This window comes from Cervus canadensis, chromosome 1 (assembly GCF_019320065.1).
Source record: "Cervus canadensis isolate Bull #8, Minnesota chromosome 1, ASM1932006v1, whole genome shotgun sequence".
NCBI classification, from domain to species: Eukaryota; Metazoa; Chordata; class Mammalia; order Artiodactyla; family Cervidae; genus Cervus; species Cervus canadensis.
The window spans coordinates 68,990,608-69,012,985 of NC_057386.1; the positions used below are offsets into that span (position 1 = coordinate 68,990,608).

Here is a 22,378-nt window from a genome sequence, read left to right on the forward strand (position 1 = left end):
AAAAAAAGAGAAAAAAGTAAAATTATATCTAGGAGTTTCTCTGGAGCTGCTGCGGTCAGTGTGGGTTCGGCTCAGTTTCAGATAGCTCCTCATTCCAGCTTACGCTTCTCGATATCTACAGGGCCCTTCCGGTGTAGTCGGTGTTTTCTACAGGGATTTTAATCTGTTGCACCGGTCCCTTCTGAAGCGGTTCCCTTTGTTTATTTGGCTTCTGTTTGCCGGTCTCTTCAGAGCCTCATTTCCGCCCTGACACAGGCGGGCGGAGGTGGACTCTTATTCAGGTAGCTAGTTCCGTCGCTCTGCGGGGCAGGGAGGGGCTTGCGCCGCGGGGACGGGCTGGCGCTGCCGGGAGGGGCTGACGCTGCTTTCTCCGTCTGCGCTGCTCAGGCTCCCGGCTGTTCTATATGGAGCGCGCCCGCGCTGCGCTAGGTTCCAGCCCTCGGGTGTTACACAAAAGCGCGGAAGGAAAAGCTGCGCCTGCTCTCTGTGCCTTCCCCGTCAGAGCGGTCCAGGCAGCCAGGGGCTTGGTGGGCGCACTCTCCCCAGGTGTGGCGCACCCACTCCCTTCCACGGACCCAGTTTCAGTTTCCTCTGGCGCCAGTCGGGTGCGTGCGCCTTCCGCCCTCCGCGTCCCCAGCCCCAGTCCCCACCCGCGCCGGTCGGGTGCCTGCGCCCTGTGTCTCGCCGCGACCTTCCCCTCCCCCCTGCCTCCTGCCTCCGGCGGGGCTGGGCCAGTCCGCAGCCTGCGAGCTCTTCTCTGGATTGTCTCAGTCTCTTTGTTCTGCGAACGGCCGGCAGTGTGTTCGGGCCGGTTAATTTACTCTCTCTCCTTTGGTCTCCCACAGTTCAAGTTGGCAACTCACAGAAGCTCCCTCCGATTGACCTCAGGGCACTCAGGCCCGGACCCTACTCCAAGCAAGGCCGCCTAAGATTCCCTTCCCGGGACGGATCTCCGGCCTTAGCTCTTTTGTCTCACTTTTAATCTTTTATATTTTGTCCTACCTCCTTTCGAAGACAATGGGCTGCTTTTCTGGGCGCCTGATGACCTCAGCTAGCGATCAGAAGTTGTTTTGCGAAGTTTGCTCTGCCTTCAGTTATTCTTTTGATGAATTTGTAGGAGAGAAAGTGGTCTCCCCGTCCTACTCCTCCGCCATCTTGGCTCCTCCCCCTAGTGTGAAGTATTTAGTCACACATCTCAGGGACAGGTATGTCATGAAAAGTTGCTTCAGAATCACTTTTTTATTTTTACTTATTTTTTATTGAGGTGTAGTTGATTTACGATGTTGTGTTCATTTCTGGTGTATGGCAGAGTGACCCAGTTATACACATATGTGCATTCTTTTTTGTATTCTTTTCCATGATGGTTTATCCTAGGAGACTGGATATACTTCCCTGTACTGCACAGTAGGACTTTTTAAATGAATTATATCACAACTGGTCTGTGGGAATTCACAATCCAGTGAATACTAAGATTGACTTGGTCACTCCAAAACGTTTTTGTCATGCAGATAGCCTCAATTAGCTTGCTCTAGAATCCAAACTTTTCACAGTGGATTATGCCTGCATGTTTCTTTCTCTAACAAAAAAACATGGTCCTGTACCCAAAGGAAATGATGCTGTGTAAGTATTTAAAAATACAAGGCACAAAAGAATGTTTTACTAAAAACTATCTATAGAATGTATGGTTAAAACTAAAACATTTGTAGATTTTTAAGACGGTTGGTGGTCGATTACAGTTACCATCTTATAACCAGGCCCCTTGTAGATTTTTTTGATGGGCACATATTCTTTTGTTCTGTGTAACATCCATTAAAGTCAGTGAAATTGTATGGTTAAGTCAAGGGCAGTTCTGTGAAACACATCCCTTCTGGAACATCAATTAAGGTAACAAGCAAAACACTGAACTAGCTTTTAACTGTTCCTGGGGTTTCACCATGTAAAATTAATGGGGAATACATGAATGTTACGGAGATAGTGGGGAGACCACTCCCTTAGGCAAACCTGTTCAGGAAAGCAAACCACAAGGAACATTCTCCAGCAATTCTTGAGCAGCTGAGTTCTGCCCTGGCTATTAAAAAATGATGTCAATACTGTAAAAATGAGCAGACATCAAAATTGCAACTAGCAAAATGCTCCTCCTGCAGATATATTCTGTTTGTCCGTTAAGGAAAAATCTAGTAAGACTATGAAAAAAAAAAAAATAAACTGGCATCATTTGAATGCTCAAATTGAGGTCATTTTTATTCTAATTAAGATTTGAAAAAGAAGAACTGTTTCTGCATGCTGTTTTTAGGAAAATAACAAGCTGGAGACAGGGACCATCTGTTAGACTGACCATGTAACAAGATGTTAGATTTATTCAGACATAATGATGTGGTTTGCAGTATCAGATATAAGGTCTGGTCCTTCAGATCTGCTGTAATTATCTGTGTGCACTACCCCACTCAAATTATTTAACTCTCTGCTGTAAGATTGGCACTACTGATGAGTACATTCCAACATAGCCCTCAGCGTCCACATACACACGCATGCATACAGCTGGAGCAATTGATAGAAGTAATAGTATGTTAGCAAGCAGGTTTATTAGGAAACTTCTTCTGGAGATTTCAGAGACTTAAAGGAGTTCAGCCCTGAGTGAGCACTGACTTTGTTTGTATCTATATTTGTATCTGTATTTGAGGAGCAAGCAAAGTCTGTGAAATTTGTTGGATTCACCTGTTCTCTGTAGCTATCAGATATTTATTTAGCACTCATGTAATTTTGGACCTATGCACTATACCAAAGATATAAAGGCACAGTCATATAAAGATATGTGCTTCAGTCAATCTCCAAAATATATAAGCAGCAATACCAGAAAAACAACCCAGTCAAAAAGTGGGCAGCAGACATAAACAGACATTTCTCCAAAGAAGACATACAGATGGCCAGCCGTCACATGAAAAGATGATCAGCATTGCTCATTATTAGAGAAATGCAAATCAAAATTACAATGAAGTATCACCTCACACTGGTCAGAATGGCTGTTGTCAAAAAATCTGCAAGCAATAAATGCTGGAGAAGGTGTGGAGAAAAGAGAACCTCTTGCACTGTTGGTGGGAATGTAAACTAAAACAGCTTCTATGGGGAACAGTATGGAGATTCCTTTAAAAACTAGGAATCAAATTACCGTATGACCCAGCAACCCCACTATTGGGCAGAAAACTATAATTGCATAAATGCATCCCAGTGTTCATAGTAGCACTATTAACGATAGCCAGGACATGGAAATAACCTAGATGTCCATCGACAGATGAACGGATAAAGAAACAGTGTTATAAATATACAATGGAATATTACTCAGCCATTAAAAGGAACACATTTGAATCAGTTCTAAAGAGGTGAACGAACCTAAAACCTGTTATATAGAGTGAAGTAAGTCAGAAAAACAAAGTTCATATACTGGTGCATATATAGGGAGTCTAGAAAAATGGTATTGATGAACCTATTTGCAGGGCAGGAATAGAGACACAGACATACAGAACAGACTTTGAACACAGCAGGGGATGCAGAGGGTAGGAAGGATTGAGACAGAAGCATTGAGACATATACATGACCATATGTAAGATAGATAGCTAATGGGAAGTCGCCATATAACACAGGGAGCCCAACCCCATGCTCTGTGACATCCTAGAGAGGTGGGATGGGTAAGAGGTGGTAGGGAGGTTTAAGAGAAAGGGAACATATGTACATTTATGGCTGATTCACACTGTTATATGGCAGAAGCCAACAGAATGTTGTAAAGCAGTTATACGCCAATTAAAAATAGATTTTAAAAAATGACATGTGCCTTAGTATCCAGAAGAAGGATACGGACTTTCCAGGTGATGAGAGTTGCTTGTTTGATTAAACCATAGGATTCAATTGGATTCAAAGGTTAAAGTGAAATATTTCAAAGACTTAGTTTTCTAGTTTCTTACTAAGACAAGTGATGTCTCACACACTGAAAAGGTGTTTTGGTGACGAAGGTACAGTTTGGTGCAAAATTGCTAAAGGATATTAAGTTTTAAAATGCCACCGTACCTTCCATAGGCTCCCATAGGTGGAAGGGTTGGGAACTTCTGCTTTGGCATTTATGAAATCAACCAGTGTAAAACAATTACATGTATTAACTGTGTCATTGGAAAGAGAAAGGAGTGATAAACGTAGTTCTATTTTCCGTTCCTCCTTGGGATACAAAAACAACAGCAAACAGGCCTTTAGGGAACCATTTCTAATTTTTAAAACTATGGCTTTTGAAAGAATTTTCACTCTTCCTGCTTTCAAACACCAATACAGTAAGACTAAAAATGCAGCAAAACACAAAAGGCAAATAGTAAAAATGGAGGAAGATTATTGATATATTATAAAAGAATGAATAAAAAGCCTAAACCATAAAAGAAGTTATGTAATTAAACACAGATCTTAATTTCTAGTCTCTGTCAAAGTATAGCAGATAGAATGATGAGTTGCAGATTTTGTTGTTGTTGTATAGATAATGTGGGCTTCTCAGGTGGTAAAGAATCTGCCTGTCAGTGCAGGAGACACAGAGGATGGTTTGATCTCTGGGTCAGGAAGAGCCCCTGGAGTAGGAAATGGCAACCCACTCTAGTAATCTTGCCTGGGAAATCCCATGGACAGAGGAGCCTGGCAGGCTACAGTCCATGGTGTTGCAAAGAGTTGGCCGTGACTGAGTGCATACTCACCTAATTAACACACAGTATTACACAACTTTCAGTGTATAGCACAGTGATCCACAGTTTTTAAAGGTTTCACTTCATTCATAGTCTTTATGAAATATTGGCTTGATTCCCTGTTGTACCTTACCTATTTTATACATAGTAGACTGTGCCTCTTACTCCCCTAACCGTATCCTGCCCCTCCTCATTTCCCTCTCCCCACTGGTAAACACTAGTTTATTCTCTATATCTGTGAATCTGCTTCTTTTTGTGTTATGTTCACTAATTTGTGGGGTTTTTTTTTAGATTCCACATTTAAATTGTATCATATAATGTATTTTCTCCTCTCTTTTATATATTTCACTAAGCATAATACCTTCCAGGTCCATGGTTGGCTGTTGCAGATGGCCAAACTTCATTCTTTTTTATGGCTGAGTAGTGTTTCATTGTGTATATACATAGCACATCTTCTTTATTCACTCGTCTGTTGATGGACACTTAAGTTGCTTCCATATCTTGACTATTGTAAATAGTGCCTCTGTGAACATTAGGGTGGGTGTTTCTTTTCAAATCAATGTTTTCATTTTCTTCAGATATATACACCCAGGGATGGAATTGCCAGGTCTTGTGGTAGTTCTGTTTTTAGCTTTTTGAGAAACCTCTGTACTGTCTTCCACTGTGGCTGCACCAATTTCTATTCCCACCAACAGTGTACCAGGGTTCCCATTTTTCCACATCCTCACCAACATTTGTTATTTGTGGTCTTTTTATGATAGCCATTCTGACAGGTATAAGGTGATATCTCATTGTAGTTTTAATTTGCATTTCTCTGATGATTAACAGTGCTGAACATCTTTTCTTGTACGTGATGGCCTGATGGTCTCCTTTGGAAAAATGTTTATTCAGGTCTTCTGCCCATTTTTTAATTGTGTTGTTTGTTTTTGATATTGAGTTATAGAAACTATTTATGTATTTTGGACATTAACCCCTTATAAGTCATAATTTGCAGATATCCTCTTTTTTAATTAAAATTTTTAATTGTGATAAAATACTTGTACAGTTTATTATCTTAACCATTTCTAACTGTATAGTTCAATAATGTTAAATACATTGACACATTGTTATATAAACAAGTCCCTCCTCCCCGCTATTCCCAGCCCTGGTAACAACCATTCTACTTCCTATCTCTTTGAATTTGACTACTCTAGGTACCTCAGAGAAGTGGACTCATATGATATTTGTCTTTTTGTGACTGCCTTATTTCACTTTGCGTGATGCAATCGAGTTTCATCCGTGTTATAGCACATGTCAGAATATCCTTCCTTTTTAAGGCTAAATAATACTTCAACATATGTATGTAGCACACTTTATCATTCATCTGTCGATGCACATTGGATTGCTTCCACTTTCTGGGTATTTTCAGTAGTACTGTTATGAACATGGGTGTACCAGTATCTCTTCAAGACCCTGCTGTCAATTCTTGCAGAGATTCTGTAAGTTGAAGTTAGCTTGCATTCTCCTTGTAGATGGTCACAGCATGAAGAATATCTGTAGCTGTTCAGGCTGATACTTAGAGCTTCTGAGTCCTGTGGTACCTGTAGCCGGGAATATTTTGTGGTTTGAGCTTTTCAGTTGTCTGTTTCTATCAGAGCAGAACATGATTCCAGGAATGTATTTAGTTGGCACAATAATTTCCTAAGTCAGCTGTGTCCAATATGGACCTCCAGATAATTGAATAAGATTTTCAAGCACATCTTTAGTAATATTTTAGTAGGCCACTACTTGAATACCAAAACAAGAGTGTTCCTTCTGACAGCCATTGGACAATAGGTTAAATGGGCTATTCTCATAATGTGAAATAGGGCAAAACTGTTACCATATAATAATGGCAAGAACACATGGATCCCGTAGACACAAAGTTGTTCACATCATTTAGCCACTAAGTTAAAAGCAGGCAACTACCATGCAGATCATTTAAATTGTGAAGCCCTTCCCACTCTGAGTTAAATGGGCCTTTTTCTAAATCCCACTCCTTTTTAAAGTATGTATTTACTTATGTACTTACCTGGCTGCACCGGGTCCTGCTTGTGGCACATGAGCTCTTCCGCTGTGGCACGCAGACCCCTCTCCAGTTGCAGCGTGCAGGCTCGGTAGTTGTGGCATGAGAGCTTAGTTGCTCTGATGTATGTGGGATCTTAGTTCATTGACCAGGGATTGAACCCAAGTCGCCTGCATTGGAAGGTGGATTCTTCACCGCTGGACCAGTAGAGAAGGCCCTCTAATTCCCACTTTTATTATGAGAGTAAATTCGATATCCTACTCAAAATTCTTTCAAAAGTCAGAAAAAAATGTATTTTCTAATTCGTTGATTCTTCACTTTTGTTCCAAGTAAATCAAGTTTAGAGACATTAGGTTATTTTAATATAATATAAAACTATTTCCAAATGATCATATGATTTCAGTTTAGTGTAATAGATATCCTAAGAAAGGACCAGATAAAGTTATAGCTGTGAATAAAAGTGGTTTCCTAGTTTGAGAAAATGATAAGACAGTTGAAATGTTTCTTTCTCTTTCTCTCTCTTTTTTAAGAGTTTCTTTGAGAATATTTTAGAACTGTCTTTCTCATGGATTTAAGCCTAAGGTCTTTGAATTGGAGCTGGGTCTCTGTGACCATTTTGTTCTTGTGTTTATTTAAAATTAGAGTTTGTGCTATTCCTACAAATGAGACAATGTTTATAAACGGATGTTGTATCCACATTTAGAAGTAGAAACCAATGACTATCAGTTATTCAGGTCCGATGTTCACCTTAATACAGGGATATTTCCTACATCAAAAGTCTCCTACTGGCTCTATATTAGCCCCACTGTTCACAGGTAACTTTTGCATTTACTTTTATTTTTTGTACATATCTATATATATTTCATCTCTTTCCCAAAGTAATCTGTATATTATTACCTTTTTTTTTAAATTCAAAATGAGGTAAGACTATCTAATGAATAAAAGCAGGTAGCAGAGAAAATTTTTGTGACATTGCAAAATTAATCCCCATATCATGCTGAAAAGATTGTCCTTGTTTCAACTTCTTTGGATGTATGTTAAATTTCTGTGCATTTAATCTAATCGTGCAAAAAATGATGTGATGTAAAATGTGTTTTTAAGATGGCCTATTTTCTTGAAATTTCAAGCTATATTGAGTACACAGTACTCTTCATTTAGAGAACTCAATTTCATGCAGTGGCAGCGGCAGTGGAATTGGAAAAACACAAAATCTTACCGCATAATGGGGAGCAAAATATAAACAAGTGAGCAAATGTAACAGCAAAAACATTTGAGGTACCAAATACCTCTTTATAGTTGCAAAGAGACACTCTGAAGGAGAGAGCTGTAAATGACTGAGCCAGCAGCGTGGATAGAGGAAAAAGCATGAGGGATCTTTCCCCCTTTTCATTTATGTATGGCTGCCCTGGGTCTTCGTTGCTGCGTGCAGGCTTTCTCTAGGTGTGACGGATGGGGACGACTCTGCTTGTGGTTCCAGGGCTTCTCACTGTGGCGGCTTCTCTTACTGCAGAGCGTGGGCTCAGCGGTTGTGGCCCTCAGGCTTAGTTGGGGAGCCGTGTTTCTGATGGAGGTCGTTGAAACTGTCAGCCATCAGAGTCTCTGTTTGGAAATGAGAGTGAAGAAGAGTGAGGTCATTGAGACTGGGATGTTAACTTGGGGAAAAACACCTTCAGGTGGTCCTTCTGAGTCAGGAGCCTAAAAGTAATCCAGTTCCCACCATCTCACGGCATGGACTTGAACAGAGTGGAGATGATACATCTGTTCAGGAGCCTAAAAGTAATCCAGTTCCCACCATCTCATGGCATGGACTTGAACAGAGTGGAGATGATACATCTGTCAGAAAAGAGTTCGTCTCTTGGAGATCTATTTTAAGAACATTCTAGCCTCTTCAGGGCTTCCCTTGTGGCTCTGCTGGTCAGGAATCCGCCTGCAGTGCCCGAGACGTGGGTTCGATCCCGGGGTTGGAAAGATCCCCTGGAGAAGGGAAAGGCTACTAATTCTGGTATGCTAGCATAGAGAATTCCATGGACTGTATAGTCCATGGGGTCGCAAAGAGTCAAACACGACTGAGCGACTTTGATTTCACTTCATTAGCCTCTTCAAGTTGTCTCTTGATGAACACTGTTCATAATCTAGTATCATTTTGGCTTTATCTCTCATTCCAGTCACTGCTGTGGTGACCAGTTCAGTACAGATTTCCAGCAGTTTCATGGATACAACTCTTAAGAGAATGCTATGGTCTTCACTGCATATCTTTTCCACTGCTGCATCATGGGAGGGTCCTTCAGGAATTGCTTGGCTCCCATGCAGAGGCCTGTGTTTTGAAGAAAAAAACCTGGGTTTAAGTCCAAGGCTCCACTGTGTCCCTAAATTATGTCTTTGTCACAAGCATGAGAATGAGTCTGCACAAGGCATTATGAGAACTAACGAAATTGTGGTATGGTAGGCACTCCATAGGTGATAGCTCTGAAAACGGTGGGGATTATTCAGGTAATAATGCCTCAAGAAAGAGTTAGAGAGATGCTTTTCCCATCCAAGTGACAAAAAAGTACTTTTTTGGGGTGTGTTGTTACACATTAACATTCTAATCTGTTTCTCAAGTAGAATCTGAGGTCTCTCTGTAAGCAACCTTTAATCTGTGTGTGGACGTTTTGCTAACACATCTGATAACAGAAACACTTTGACATGAGACGTTTCGTCCTCATGTTCTACCCTGGGCAAGTCACATCTGCTTTCTTGAAAATCTGCATACTCTCTGGTCTTTCTCCTGATTTATTTACCATGCTGTGAATAGAAATAATAACAAGAATGCAGTCTTATTTTCCTGAAAAGTAATTTTAAGAATTTGATTCTTTCTTGGTCTGTTTTAACCAAAATGATCATTGGTCTCTCAAGAAGCATTTTGTTCTCCCCATGACATCAACAGCAAAAGCTAACATTCATAGAGAGCTTTATAATTTAAGAACTTCCATACAGTTGGTCCTTACATCTCTGCACAGTGGTATTTAGTGTTAATTCCCAGTTTTACATATGATAAGCCTAGGTCTCAGAAGTGACATGATGCCAGGCTCACAAAACCAGCACATTCAGGGGCCCATGGGCCATGCATTCCTACCCTCTACTGGGGCAAAGCCACGGATGTCTGTTCTGCCTCCAGCGCAGGGAAGCTGAAGGGATCAGGTGCTTAGGAGTGCACTTTTTAAACTGCATGTCATCAAATGTGTGTTGTATTATATTCCACAGACATCCAGATTTGCTATCCTCTTCACCCCGTTTTACAACCGATATCTCTCCTTTTGTTCTTAGAAGCTTTTCAAGAACTTAACAAAAGCCGTATCTAGTTCATTAGCCACTTGATCTTTCTGTGAATTTTCAGTGTTACCTTTCTCTAATCATCACTATCACATCTGCGTGTCTGTCATTCATTTGATTGTCTTCGCTTGTCCTCTTTCCTTTTGACTTTGCTTCTCTCTCATTCATTCATGAAACACTTTTGCATAAAGATGGACACAGGGCACTTGCTTATCAGACTCTATTTGACCTTCATAAAGGTCAATCAGACATGGATCTTGCCTTTAAGAAGCTTAAAGTTAGCAATTGGAATGGTGAAAGTGAACCGAGCCTTTTTCCCCCCTGTGAACACATAGAAATTTTGTATTTTAAAAGATCTTAAGTATATAACCAACCTCAAAAGAAAAAAAAAAAAACACAGGTGTAAGAACAGAGCATTCACAGCCAGAGTAGTTCAACTTGGAGTTAAAGCTAGCTACACATAGCCCTCAGATTGTTGGATGTAGAAAAACGCCGTAGGGATGGGTGTTAGAAGGCAAACAGGAGCAGGACAGGAGAATGTAGACTCCAGCAAGACTGGGCCTGAAATGGAGCCCCCAGGCTCTGAAAAGATTTCACTGTCTACTAACACGGACAGTAAACCCAGCAAGCCAGCCAGGCCAGGGACGTGGCAAGGAAGCTGAAAGAAATAAGAACCACAAGCCTGCATCACATCAAGTGTGGAGTCTAAATTTAAACTACATGAGTCTTGCAAAAAGCAATTAAGCTGAAAATTTAGCATCAAAACTGGTCCAGATCAAGTGAAATGCTTGTACCCCTGATAGCTATAAATGCTAAAACTTCCTGTAGAGTCCCTCCCACAAGACAGTGCCCTGGGGTTCACCTAGAAAACAGTATATGCCTAAATAATAAAACATGCTGGACAGGCTTATGAGCATCCCCCCAAAAATGAATTTAAAACATTTTAAACCAACTATAAAATAAACATGTTGAAAGTAGTTAGAGATGTAATAGATAAGGTATAATTTAGAGAAAGGAGATATAATAACCATAAAGTAAGAAGTATCTCATGGAAAATAACAGAAATGTTTGAGGAAAAACTAAATCAAGCATTTCTAGGCACCTAGCATGCCATTTCCAAAGGAGGAAATGGCAATGTGCTCGAATATTCTTGCCTGGGAGATCCCATGGACTGAGGAGCCTGGGAGGCTCCAGTCCGTGGGGTTGCAAAGAGTCAGACACAATTCAGCAAGCAAGCACAAGACATGAAAAACATTAAAATCAAAACACTATAGACATTAAACAGATTACATAGAAAAAAAAATATTAGAAAAATAGATGAGAAAATCACCTAGAATGCCATGTGGGTGTGCGTGCTAAATCGCTTCAGTCATATCTGACTCTTTGTGACCCTTTGGTCCATAGCCCACCAGGCTCCTCTGCCCATTGGACTCTCCAGGCAAGAATACTTGAGTGGGTTGCCATGCCCTCCTCCAGGGGATCTCCCCGACCCAAGGGTCAAACCCACATCTCTTTTGTGTCCTGCATTGGCAGGCGGGTTCTCTACCACTGAGCCACCTGGGACACAGTATGAAGAGATGAGAAGATAGGAAATAGGAAACGGTGGTTAATGCAGAAGATTCAATGAAAAGGTCTAACCCACTAGTAGGAGTTCAAAAAGGAAAAATAGGTGGGCTGGGGGTGGTATTTGGAGAAATAATGTCTAAGAACATTTCAGAACTGAAGAAATAACTGCATCTTCAAATCAAATAAGGACACCAAATCCTGAGCAAGAGGAGTAAAAATAAGTGTATACTTCAGTTCCTCATACTGAAACTGCAGGCATCAAAAATAAACAGAGCAAGTTTTTATTAAGCTACCGAGAGAAAGTACTAGTTCTCTACCTATAAGAGAAAGACAATTAGACTGACAAGATATTTCCCAAAAGTGGTGGTGAAGATCCAGGTGTAGTGGAATACTATCTTCAAAGTACTGAAGGAGGTTGCCTGTCACACTAGAAATCTATAACGTGTTAAACTATCATTCCAGAATGCAGGTGAAATAAAAACACTTTCAGGCATGGCAAGACTGAAAGATTTCAACATTCAGTGACTGACTGCTGCAGAATTTTAATTATATATGTATATATATTCTTCAATAAGAAATTGAACCCAGTAGTAAGGAGTGAAGTGCAGTTAACAGCAGTGATCAAAGAAATACATTTATAACTCTAAACAGACATGAGGTGTGGATGTTAAGAGAGAGAGAGACCTCAGCAGTAATTTGAAAACAAGTGGAAGTTTAAATACTAAAGAACGATACCGTGAAAATGGGAAGCAGTAGACCAAAGATAAAGTACTCTACATTTTTTCTGTTCCTCGTGGAAAAGCTGTTGATTAACTTTAGATTTTTAAATATGCAAGTTCATAACTTATGTTAAGAGTAAAAATAGAATGTGAACCTTCTAAATCCAGTAGATGAGCAAAGAGTTTTTTTTTTTAAGCTGGACCCATTTAATAAAAGGAAACAAAGTAGAAGGAAAGGAGGAGAGGAAGTTAAAATGGTAGGAAAAACTTCCAAATAAATTAATAATCATGATAAATGAAAACAGATTAAACCAAGCTATTGTAATACAGAGACTCTCAGACTTTTAAAATTAAGCTTTTTGCTGTTTATAAGCAACATGTGTGAAATATAATTATGTGGGAACTTTGTAAACAAGGGATTTTTTTTTAAAGGGCATTCCAGGCAAATTCTTTTTTTTTTCCCCTTTGACTGCATCACATGGCTTATGGAATCCTAGTTCCCTGACCAGGGTTGGAGCCTGGGCCCTCACAGTGAGAGCGCAGAGTCCTTACCACTGGACCACTAGAGAAGTCTAATTCTAAAGACTTTAGATTTCTTTAGGCTAATTCTAAAGAGAGAGTGAAAGAAAGAGACAGGAAGGAAGAGAGGGAGGGAATAAGGAAGAAACAATATTAATATCGGACGGAAATTATAGGGCAAAAAAATTATGAATAAAGATGGTAATTGGTGATAGAAGGAGAGAAAAGCTGAAAGTATTTAAAGATATGAAAAGACAAATAGCAAAAGAAGAAACCCAAATGGTCAAAAAACATTTGAAAAATGTTCAGCCTGCTGGTAATCATGACCATGCAAATAAAGGCAATAGTGGGGCTAACCTTTCAGCCCTCATCAAGTAGCAAAAACAATTCAAACGGGTTAATGATGAGTGTTGGCCGGACTTGGAACAAAAGGACATCTCATCTCCTCCTGGTTGGATGAAAGCAGCAGCTGTGCGCACATCCATGACTCAGCAGTTCTATTTTCATCCTATAGCCTAGAGAAACACCCAAGGATGTCCCTGGGGCCTCATCTGTGATAGCCATAAAGCGGAAGCAACCCCGGTGTCCTTCCGGAGTGGAAAGGATTAGTAAACTGTGGTGTGTTCAGACAAATGAAAGGCGCTGCAGAAAAAATGACTTCACTTGGAGTTACCTGTATTAAAACAGATACATCGCAGAATCACAACAGTGAATAAAAATAAGTTGCAGAAGGATGTGCATTTCTAATTTCAAATTTACATAAAACAAAGTAGTACTGGGTGCTGTTTTTCTGAATACATACATGTGTATAAAGTGTACATATCTGAGAGGAAATGGGAATCTCCCAAGGTGGGTGGCTCCCTTCTTGAATGAGGAAGATGGATAGGGACAAGGAGGGAGGCAGAGCAGGACTTAACTAGGCTGTGTTCACTTCTTAAAGATCTGAAGTAAGTATGGCAAAGATGTTAGCATATATTTGCATTCTTAATTCTTCATGGTGGATCCATAGTCTCCTGCTATTTGTGTGTGTGTGTGTGTGTGTGTGTTTGAGTTTGGATGTGTGTGCAGGTATTTTGAAAATATTTCCTTAATTAGAAATAGCTCCTCGAAAGACAAATACCAAGTGATATCACTTATGTACGGGATCTAAAATATGACATAAGTGAACCTATCTATGAAACAAAAACAGACACATAGATATAGAGAATAGACTTGTAGCTGCCAAGGCGGGTGGGTGGGGAAGGATTGGAAGTTTGGGATTAGCAGATGCAAAGCATTATATATAGAATGGATAAACCACAAGGTCCTACTGTGTTCCATATCCCACAATGAACCACAATGAAAAAGAAAGTGTGTGTGTGTATATATATAACTGAATCACTTTGCTGTAGAGCAGAAATTTCAGCATTGTAAATCAACTATACTTCAATTAAAAAGTAAATGTAGGGATTTCCCTGGCAGTCCAGTGGTTAAGACTTTGTGCTCCCAATGCAAAGGTCACAGGGTTGATCCCTAGTAGGGGAAATAAGATCCAACATGTTGCATTTTTTATATAAATTTTAAAATTTTAAATTAAATTTAAAATTTTGTAAATTAAAAAAATTTTTTCTTTTAATTTTTAATGGCAAAAATACCTCCCAGCTTATTACAGGGATAGAAAAACATATAACAGTAATACCAAGAAAAATGCTCTGTGTTCTATGATGAGTTTTTTACAAGTGGCTTTGAGACTTGAGAAAAGAGAGAATTTTGCCATTGGAACCCAAGAGTGCATCCTGGAAGAGGTACCCAGGATGGTTTTGCCACAGACACTCGCCTGCATTCCATCACTCATAGACATGGATCAGTCATCGTCAGCTCCTCTGTGTCTGTGGCCTGAGTCAGCAGACCTGTTTCTCTCTAGTCGTCTCTTTTTCACTCATTTCTTTCTGGTCATCATAACTTGGTACTTACCCAGGGCCTCCCGGGAGATTTATCACTTTGAGGAAGAACATCTGAACAGTTAAACGATGCCTGCCTTCCTTCTCACAGAAAGAGATAATCATGACTTCTGTTGTAATATCTTGTGGATTTTTATGGAAGCACTTGGGTTTTGGCATAGAGATTGGCTCTGTTGGTTGGTTGAATGGACATGTGTATGTTTCACACAGATTCCCAAATCATCATCTTCTGTACCAGAGAGATTCCATTTGAGGAATCTTTTTAAATGTTGTCTGATTTCCCTTTACTTTTCAAAATTCACTTTCTCTTTCCTTCTTTAAGTCTTTATTGGATTTGTTACAGGATTGCTTCTGTTTTATGTTTTGGTTTTTTGGCCACAAGGCATGTGGGACCTTAGCTTTTTGACCAGGAATTTTACCCATATCCACTGCATTGGAACGTGAAGTCTTAACCACTGAACTTCCAGGGAAGTGCCTGGTTTTTCTTTTTAAATGTGTTGCTGCAAAGCGTTATCAGGCACATTTCACGACCTCTATGGGAGGGTAACAGAGGTCCATGTGGAAGTAAGACTGGTTATCGTTGTCGTGTGTCCATAGCATCTAACACAGTTCTTCCACACAGTAAGTGCTTGGAATCTCTGGGCTTCACCCCACGTCACAGCATCTTCTCCACTCCATGGACGATCTCAGGATCGCACACAGCACCATCACACGTTATCACTCTTGATGTAAAGTGGAATCATGGCATGCTTTGAAAAAGGTTGGTTTCGGTGCTTCTGACATTCTCCCAGGGGACGAATAAACAGCCTGGCTAGGTTGGTCAAGAGGCAATTTACCAGTCACCGTGCTAGGCAGCTGATTTCTCTTGCAAATACATGTCTGCTACGCATTAAAGCCAAAGGCATAACTCAGACTCAGATTTCTCCATGGGCTCCCTGGGGCTTCTGGTCTGGGTCTGGTCTTGGGCCTTCCATTCTCAGACATCTTTGCTTTTCCTTGCAGAGAGAAGATGCACCAGTCTGCCATGTATGAGCTCTGCCAGGGGATGCACCAGATCAGCCTTCAGTTCGTCCGGCTGCAGCTCACCTTCGAGGAATACACCGTAATGAAAGTGTTGCTGCTGCTGAGCACAAGTAAATTGATGTCCAACCGGCCTTTTTTACACTGTCACATCATCTTCCCTTTAGGAGACTAGTCTCCTTCTAGGGCCAGGTAGTCAGTGTATTAAAAAAAAAAAAAAAAACACACACAGTAAGAGGAGGTGAGCAGAGTGCTTTGGTGCAGGATGAATTAAGTTACTTGCAGAGTTAGAAGCCTTGGGTGGTGCCCCTGCCTTGATCCCTTCATCCGTCCGGCCACTGAGGATCCGTGAAGTGTCCGTTACATGTATGGTGGGACTGGGCAGCTCAGGACCTACCAGAATGAATGAGGTGCAGCCTCAACCCTCGGGGAGTTTTTGTTTTTGCTGTTCAGTTGCTGAGTCACGTCCGATTCTTTGCGACCTCGTGAACTGCAGCACGCCAGTCTTCCCTGTCCTTCACTATCTCCCGTAAGATAAATTCAAGGTTATTTTAATACCCTGTGGAAAGTGATTGTCTGCCATGATAAAAACTGTCCTGGGGGCTCAGAGGAGGGAAGCACATGCTCACTTCTTGGCATCAGAGGATTCTTGATGAAGCTTCATCTCAAGAGAGCTTTTTGCCAAGGTGAGGGATTGAGTCCGAGGCATGAGCTGATCTTCCTGCTGGGGAGCATGAGAGAGCATGGTGGGGTGGGAAGCAGTCCTACATAATAGTGCTTAGCTCTGGGGAGTTGTTTTGCCTGTTTATGATTTTCATTTTTTATCTCATTTATGTATCCACTAATTTTTCAAGGCATATTAGGTACTATTGGATTGGGGAGGCATGGTTGCCCTGTAGATTGAACCAGAAGATTCCCACCTGTTGAAGACATCTGATGTCTATTAGGCAAGCAGGGGAGTGTGGTCCAGAAGGCTCTGAGCAGTGGGCTGACATGGCCACAGGGGTCCTTCATGGCTTCATGAAGAGTGTCTGGCAGTAGATAGACTGGAGGAAAGGGAATGGGATGAAGAGAGACAGAGGCCAAGTCAGACAGAGATTGGAGCCAGACTGGAAGCCCAGAGGCCTGTTGTGAGGCTGCTGAAATAACAGCCTGAATAATGGTGTATTCTTGCCTGGGAAATCCCATGGACAGAGGAGTCTGGCGGGCTATGGTCCACGGGGTCACGAAGAGTCAGACATGATTGAGTGACTGACTACACTTTCACTTTCTTAATGGTGGTGGGTAGCTTGCTGACAGCACCAGATGCATTCAAGACACACTGCAGAGTCAGCCTTGACGAGAAGGGGGACGCAAAATGGTCTGGATCAGAAATAACCTGGGTTTTGAGGGCAGAGATATTTGTGAGGTGGTAGTGATACTGTGAAGAGAAGTACATTCGTGTTGGGATTGGAGCAGATTTTATGGAGTGTAAAATGACTTCTCCAGGTGGCTGAGGGATAAAGAACCCACTTGCCAATGCAGGAGATACAGGAGATGTGAGGTCCATCCCTGGGTCAGGAAGATCCCCTGGAGGATGTTATGGCAACCCACTCCAGTGTTCTTGCCTGGAGAATCTGATGGACAGAGGAGCCTGGCTGGTTTCAGTCCATGGGGTCGCAGAGTCGGACACGACTGAGCGTGCATAGCCTCAGAGAGGGGCCTGAAAAGGGGGAAACTGGGGGACTAGAACTCAGGAAACAAATTTGGGTATTGAGATATAAGCTTGACATGATCCTTGCAGAACAGGAAAGTACAATGGCAAGTGGGGGTGCCGAGCCACAGGAAGAAGAGGGAAGATCCGCTGAGGTGCTTGAAAGGAGGATGGCACGCTGAGGGACAGGCAGGACCATCAGGGAGCCAGAGGAGTGGCCAAGAGTTCAAGGCTTCCCGGAGGCGTGATCATGGCACAGCTTCCCGTGGAAGCCAAGCATGCTGACAGAAGCCTACTGGGGTTGACCATTCGGCATCAGGCAGGTGCCAGACGGCTGGGGACTTGCAGATTGATGGGATGCTGCTTTGGGCGTCTGGAACCAAGCATGGGAGGAAAGAACTCGATGGTAGAAGGAGCCAGGAGAGACAAGGGAGGCAGGATTAGCCTTGGCAAGGGTGCTAAACGCTTCTTCCCCAGACAACGGCACAAGCCTTTCCAAACAAAGGGGAAGGAGTTTGAGGAAGCTCTCATCAGACGAGGGTGAGTCTGGGATGATGGCAGGAGACAGGATAGAGAGGAAATCTCGGAACTGAGTGCCGGGACCCCTGAAGAAATGGAGAAATGTCCTGGGTGCCAGGACACCAGGGTGAGTGGCGCCGACTTCAAAGGAGCAAAGGCTGTCGAATGACCCCCTGGAAGCTGAAAAGAGCATCTAAGTCATGCCCAGCGCTCCCCTTGGCCCAGGAATCAGTGGCTTGGGTGAAGGGTTTTCAGTGGAGCCATTTGGAAGTGAGTGGCATGAGCAGCCAAGCATTGAGGATAGAATGGATAAGAAAAGATGATGATCCCAGCACGGAGGGATTGGGTCTGGGGAACAGTGAAGCCTGTACCAGATAGAACAGGAAGGGGGGAGCCAGGGGCCGATTGGATCAATATCTGCTCTACACACATTAGCGTCTCTCAGTTCCCAGAGTTTTTCTACCTATTGCCTAATTTAACGCTGCAAGATTGGTAGCTTGTCTAAAGTGGACAAGACAGAGGCAAGCAGGTGTGAACTTGTGCAGCCTCCTTGGTGAATTAGGACTCAGACCCAGGGCTTTGGCCTTCCCTTCCAGCCGGATGCATGGGTGGAAAGCAGGCTGGCAGCAGGGGACAGCCGCAGGGAGAGGGGAGGGTGAGCTGGCTGGGCTGGACTCCAGCAGCCTGGGAGGGCGGTGGGGTCAGCGAGTCTCAGCTGTGTTTCGCTTGGCTGGCAGGGCTTTTCAGGTTGCTTTCGGCCTTTTGTCGTGTTTGATCTTCATGGACTTTGATTGCACAGGGCAGCCCATGCTTGCCCTAGCTTACCGCAGGCCGCACCACTCCTCAGAACCCGCCTTCCTCACTATACGCTCAGCCCACATTCAGGAGCTTGTCTTTGCAATACTTCGTCCACAGGCTCGGTAGAACCAGGCTCTTCTCCCTGCTCTGCTGTTCTTCAAGGTGTCTGAGGCTCCCTACTTATCCTTTCTAGAACATAACTTGGGAAATGTACTTTTAGTTCCCCGCCCAGGGATTGAACCTGTGCCCTCAGCTGTGAAAGCCCAGAGTCCTAACCTCTGGACTGCCCGGGAATTCCCTGGAAATGTACTCTTTAAATTCAGCAACAGTGATTTTAGTCCCCTTTCCAAGCTATATCATTAACCATTAGAAGAAATTTATAAAAAGAAAAAAGGAAAAAAATATATCAGATGGGTGATAGAATTTAAATTTTTTTCTAAAAATGTACATGATAATAATCCTTTACAAACATCGGCCACTCAGTTGTTATTGGTGTCTTGTCCTTTTACATCCATTTAATCAGTCAGCCTTACAATCAATTCTGATATCATTTAGCTCCCCAAATTAATTTATTAGCTTCCAGGTAATTGAGTACATTCAAGGCTGATTTTTGTTGATGCAGAAAAAGCAAAATAAGAAACCAGAACAGAAGTAAAGAACTGTATAAATCATGAAAACTTGAGGCTTTAGTAAGCTTATTTTGCTAATCTGTGATAGAATGTATGAAAATTTTTTCTTATTTGGAAGGTTACATTATACACCTGATGTCCAGTGTATGAGGAAAGTTAAGCTGTGACATCAAGAAGATCATGTTCTTTTTGCTCACACAGGAAAGCAAACCAGCTTCCCACCCAGCTGTCTCTTTGCTCTTCTCCAGCCCATAGACTCTGGATGATTTCCAGGAGCCCTGCTGCATTTAATAAGTAAATTCAGAAAATCTAGGCAGACCTCCAAAATTTGAGGTTTTGCCTAAGTTCTCTTTTATTTGTGGGTCTGTTTCAACTTCTGAAATATCTGGCTGGGAAAATGGTACAATATATTTCAGTCACAGCAGTAAAACACAAGTAATATTTGACACAAGTTGTTCATAATCTTGAGAATTTTTGATAACACAACTGTCAGAAATATGAAAGCTTTTGGTGAATCTCAGTAGCTACACCAAATACACTGAAATATAGTCATGAAATGTACTCACTTCATTCTAATTTTAGATAATTTTTTAAATGTGTGATATCCATGAGTATCTGTATTGAAAAATGAAAGGTTTACTCCATAACATTTTGAAACTTAAAAAAAAATGTGTATCAACAGGTGAGCTGTGAAAGCATTTATATATAAACTCACAGTTTCTTTTATAAAGTTTTGGGTTAACCTTAAAATTTTGGTAGAAAGCGAATCTATAGATTCACAGTTAACATTCTACTTATTACCATCCTTCTTTATGTTTTTTTAAATACTTTTAAAACAAGGGTTTAATTTGAAAGAAAAAAAATGAATGACATTTAATTCTGAGTGTGAATGTCAAATATTTGAAACCACAACTAATACTGTGGCAGCCTCAGGAATGTGTGTAGTGCCTACAAGGGATTTATTTTTTCCCCACAAAAATAGAGTTAAGATAAACCACAAATCAAAAGCCTCAACAATTAAAACTCAAGGAGGTCATTAACATCATGTGTGAAGTTAATTTGCAAGATAATCCATATCTTTATATAGGACAACAGGGTTTCTTTGGGAGCAGTGGTATTCTTGACTCTCGGGGTTACATGTAACACTCAAAAACATACTTAGCTGTTCTAAGGAGCTGATGACCCAAGTGAATTTTTATTGATACCAGTTATGATAAATTAGCAGATAGCATGTGCAATTGAGAAATGAAAGTAAGAGCAATGTCATACTCAGACTATTAATATCACAAGGTGAATTTTTCTCATCTTCATCTTCCAAAAGTGAAAGTTCTCAGTGACTTTATTTTTCAGAGTTAAAGCATAAGTACTTATTGGCTGTAATGAACAAAAGCAAACATGTAAGTAGATTTCAAAGGGAGCATCTGTAGTTTACACTCCGCCCTACATCTCCTCCCAGAATGTAGGCACAGGTTGCTCCCTGTCTCCATAAACTGTGCTCACATGTGTCCTGGGAAAGAGCATCTCCTTTGCAGTCCCAGAAGCACTCATTATGCTTACAGGTGCTGAATTTCAAAGTATTATTTTCAGTGAAATGTTTTTCATTTAATTAGAAAAAACTAGCAACTCTAAAGGGCCTCCCTGGTGGCTCAGATGGTAAAGAATCTGTCTGCAATGCAGGAGACCTGAGTTCAATCCCTGGGTTGGGAAGATCCCCTGGAGAAAGAAATGGCACCCCACTCCATTATTCTTGCCTGAGAATTCCATGGACAGAGGAGCCTGGGAAGCTACAGTCCATGGGATTGCAAAAGTCTAACATAAATACACACACACACACACACACACACACACACACACACACACACACACTCTATACAAAGAAAGAAGAAAACATACTTCTTAATTTTCTCTTATTGAAGATAAAGATGAATGTGATTTCTTCCCTTCAGAAGTTTTTGATCTTGTTTTGCTGTAGAGTAGGGTCCTGTTACCCATCACACATGCAAATCCGGGCACAGACCTGCCAGCAGGCTGTCTGGGTGGTCACGTGAAACTGCCTCAGTGGTCATGTGACCTTAGAGCAAAGAGAATAGGAAGTGCTTCTTTGCAGCGTGTCCTCCCCCGATAGACAACCGGTTTCCCCAAGTGTCTTTTGACATTTGAACTTGAATTTCTAATTTCAGCCCCAGCTTAGATTGTCTGTGTTTCTTCCAGTTGTCCTGAAAAATTGAAGTATATTTTCCTGCATCTGAGGTATTGGCAAGTTAGGGTTCATAAAAACTTTGATGACAGGCCACAGGATAGTGCAGCATTGTGGTTAAGAGACAGACATTGGAAACAGACCTCGGTTTCTGCTCTTTCTCTGCCATGTATTTACTGTGTCCTTGGGCTAGTGATTAAACCTTCAGTTTCCACATCTGTGAAATGAGAATAATATAATGACTATGTCTCAAGATTGATGTCAACATTAAGCAAGTTAACATAAGCAAAGTGCATTCTTACATACCCCTGCTAAACCAGTTACTCTTTTGTATATGTGTGTACAGAGGTTAACCATTATTTAGCTGCCATATTTACTCATAAAGGACTCCCCTGTGGCTCAGTGGTAAAGAATCCTCCTGCAATACAGGAGACGCAGGAAACGCAGGTTCGATCCCTGGGTCAGGAAGATCCCCCAGAGAAGGAACTGGCAGCCCACTCCAGAATGCTGGCCAGAAAAATCCCATGGACAGAGGAAGAGGAACCTGGCAGGCTGCAGTCTGTGGGGTCACACAGAGTCAGACACGACTGAGCAACTGAGTACACACATTTATTCATAAATGGCAACAAGCAAGATGCAGCGTCAGTCTCAAAGTGTGAGCCTCATGACCTCAAAATAGTCCAAGCCGTTTAACCACGAAGATGCTAAAGCTG

General features: G+C 41.7%; 1 protein-coding gene across 4 annotated transcripts in view; it reads left to right on the forward strand.

The window, feature by feature from the left end:
* NR3C2 (nuclear receptor subfamily 3 group C member 2) overlaps positions 1–22,378 on the forward strand; it is a 412,159-nt gene that overhangs the window by 340,546 nt on the left and 49,235 nt on the right. For all 4 annotated transcript variants that reach the window (XM_043484832.1, XM_043484841.1, XM_043484850.1 and 1 more), the window contains one exon: positions 15,812–15,942. In XM_043484832.1, coding sequence (XP_043340767.1) covers positions 15,812–15,942 — 131 coding nt within the window. The remainder of the gene's footprint in view (positions 1–15,811; positions 15,943–22,378) is intronic.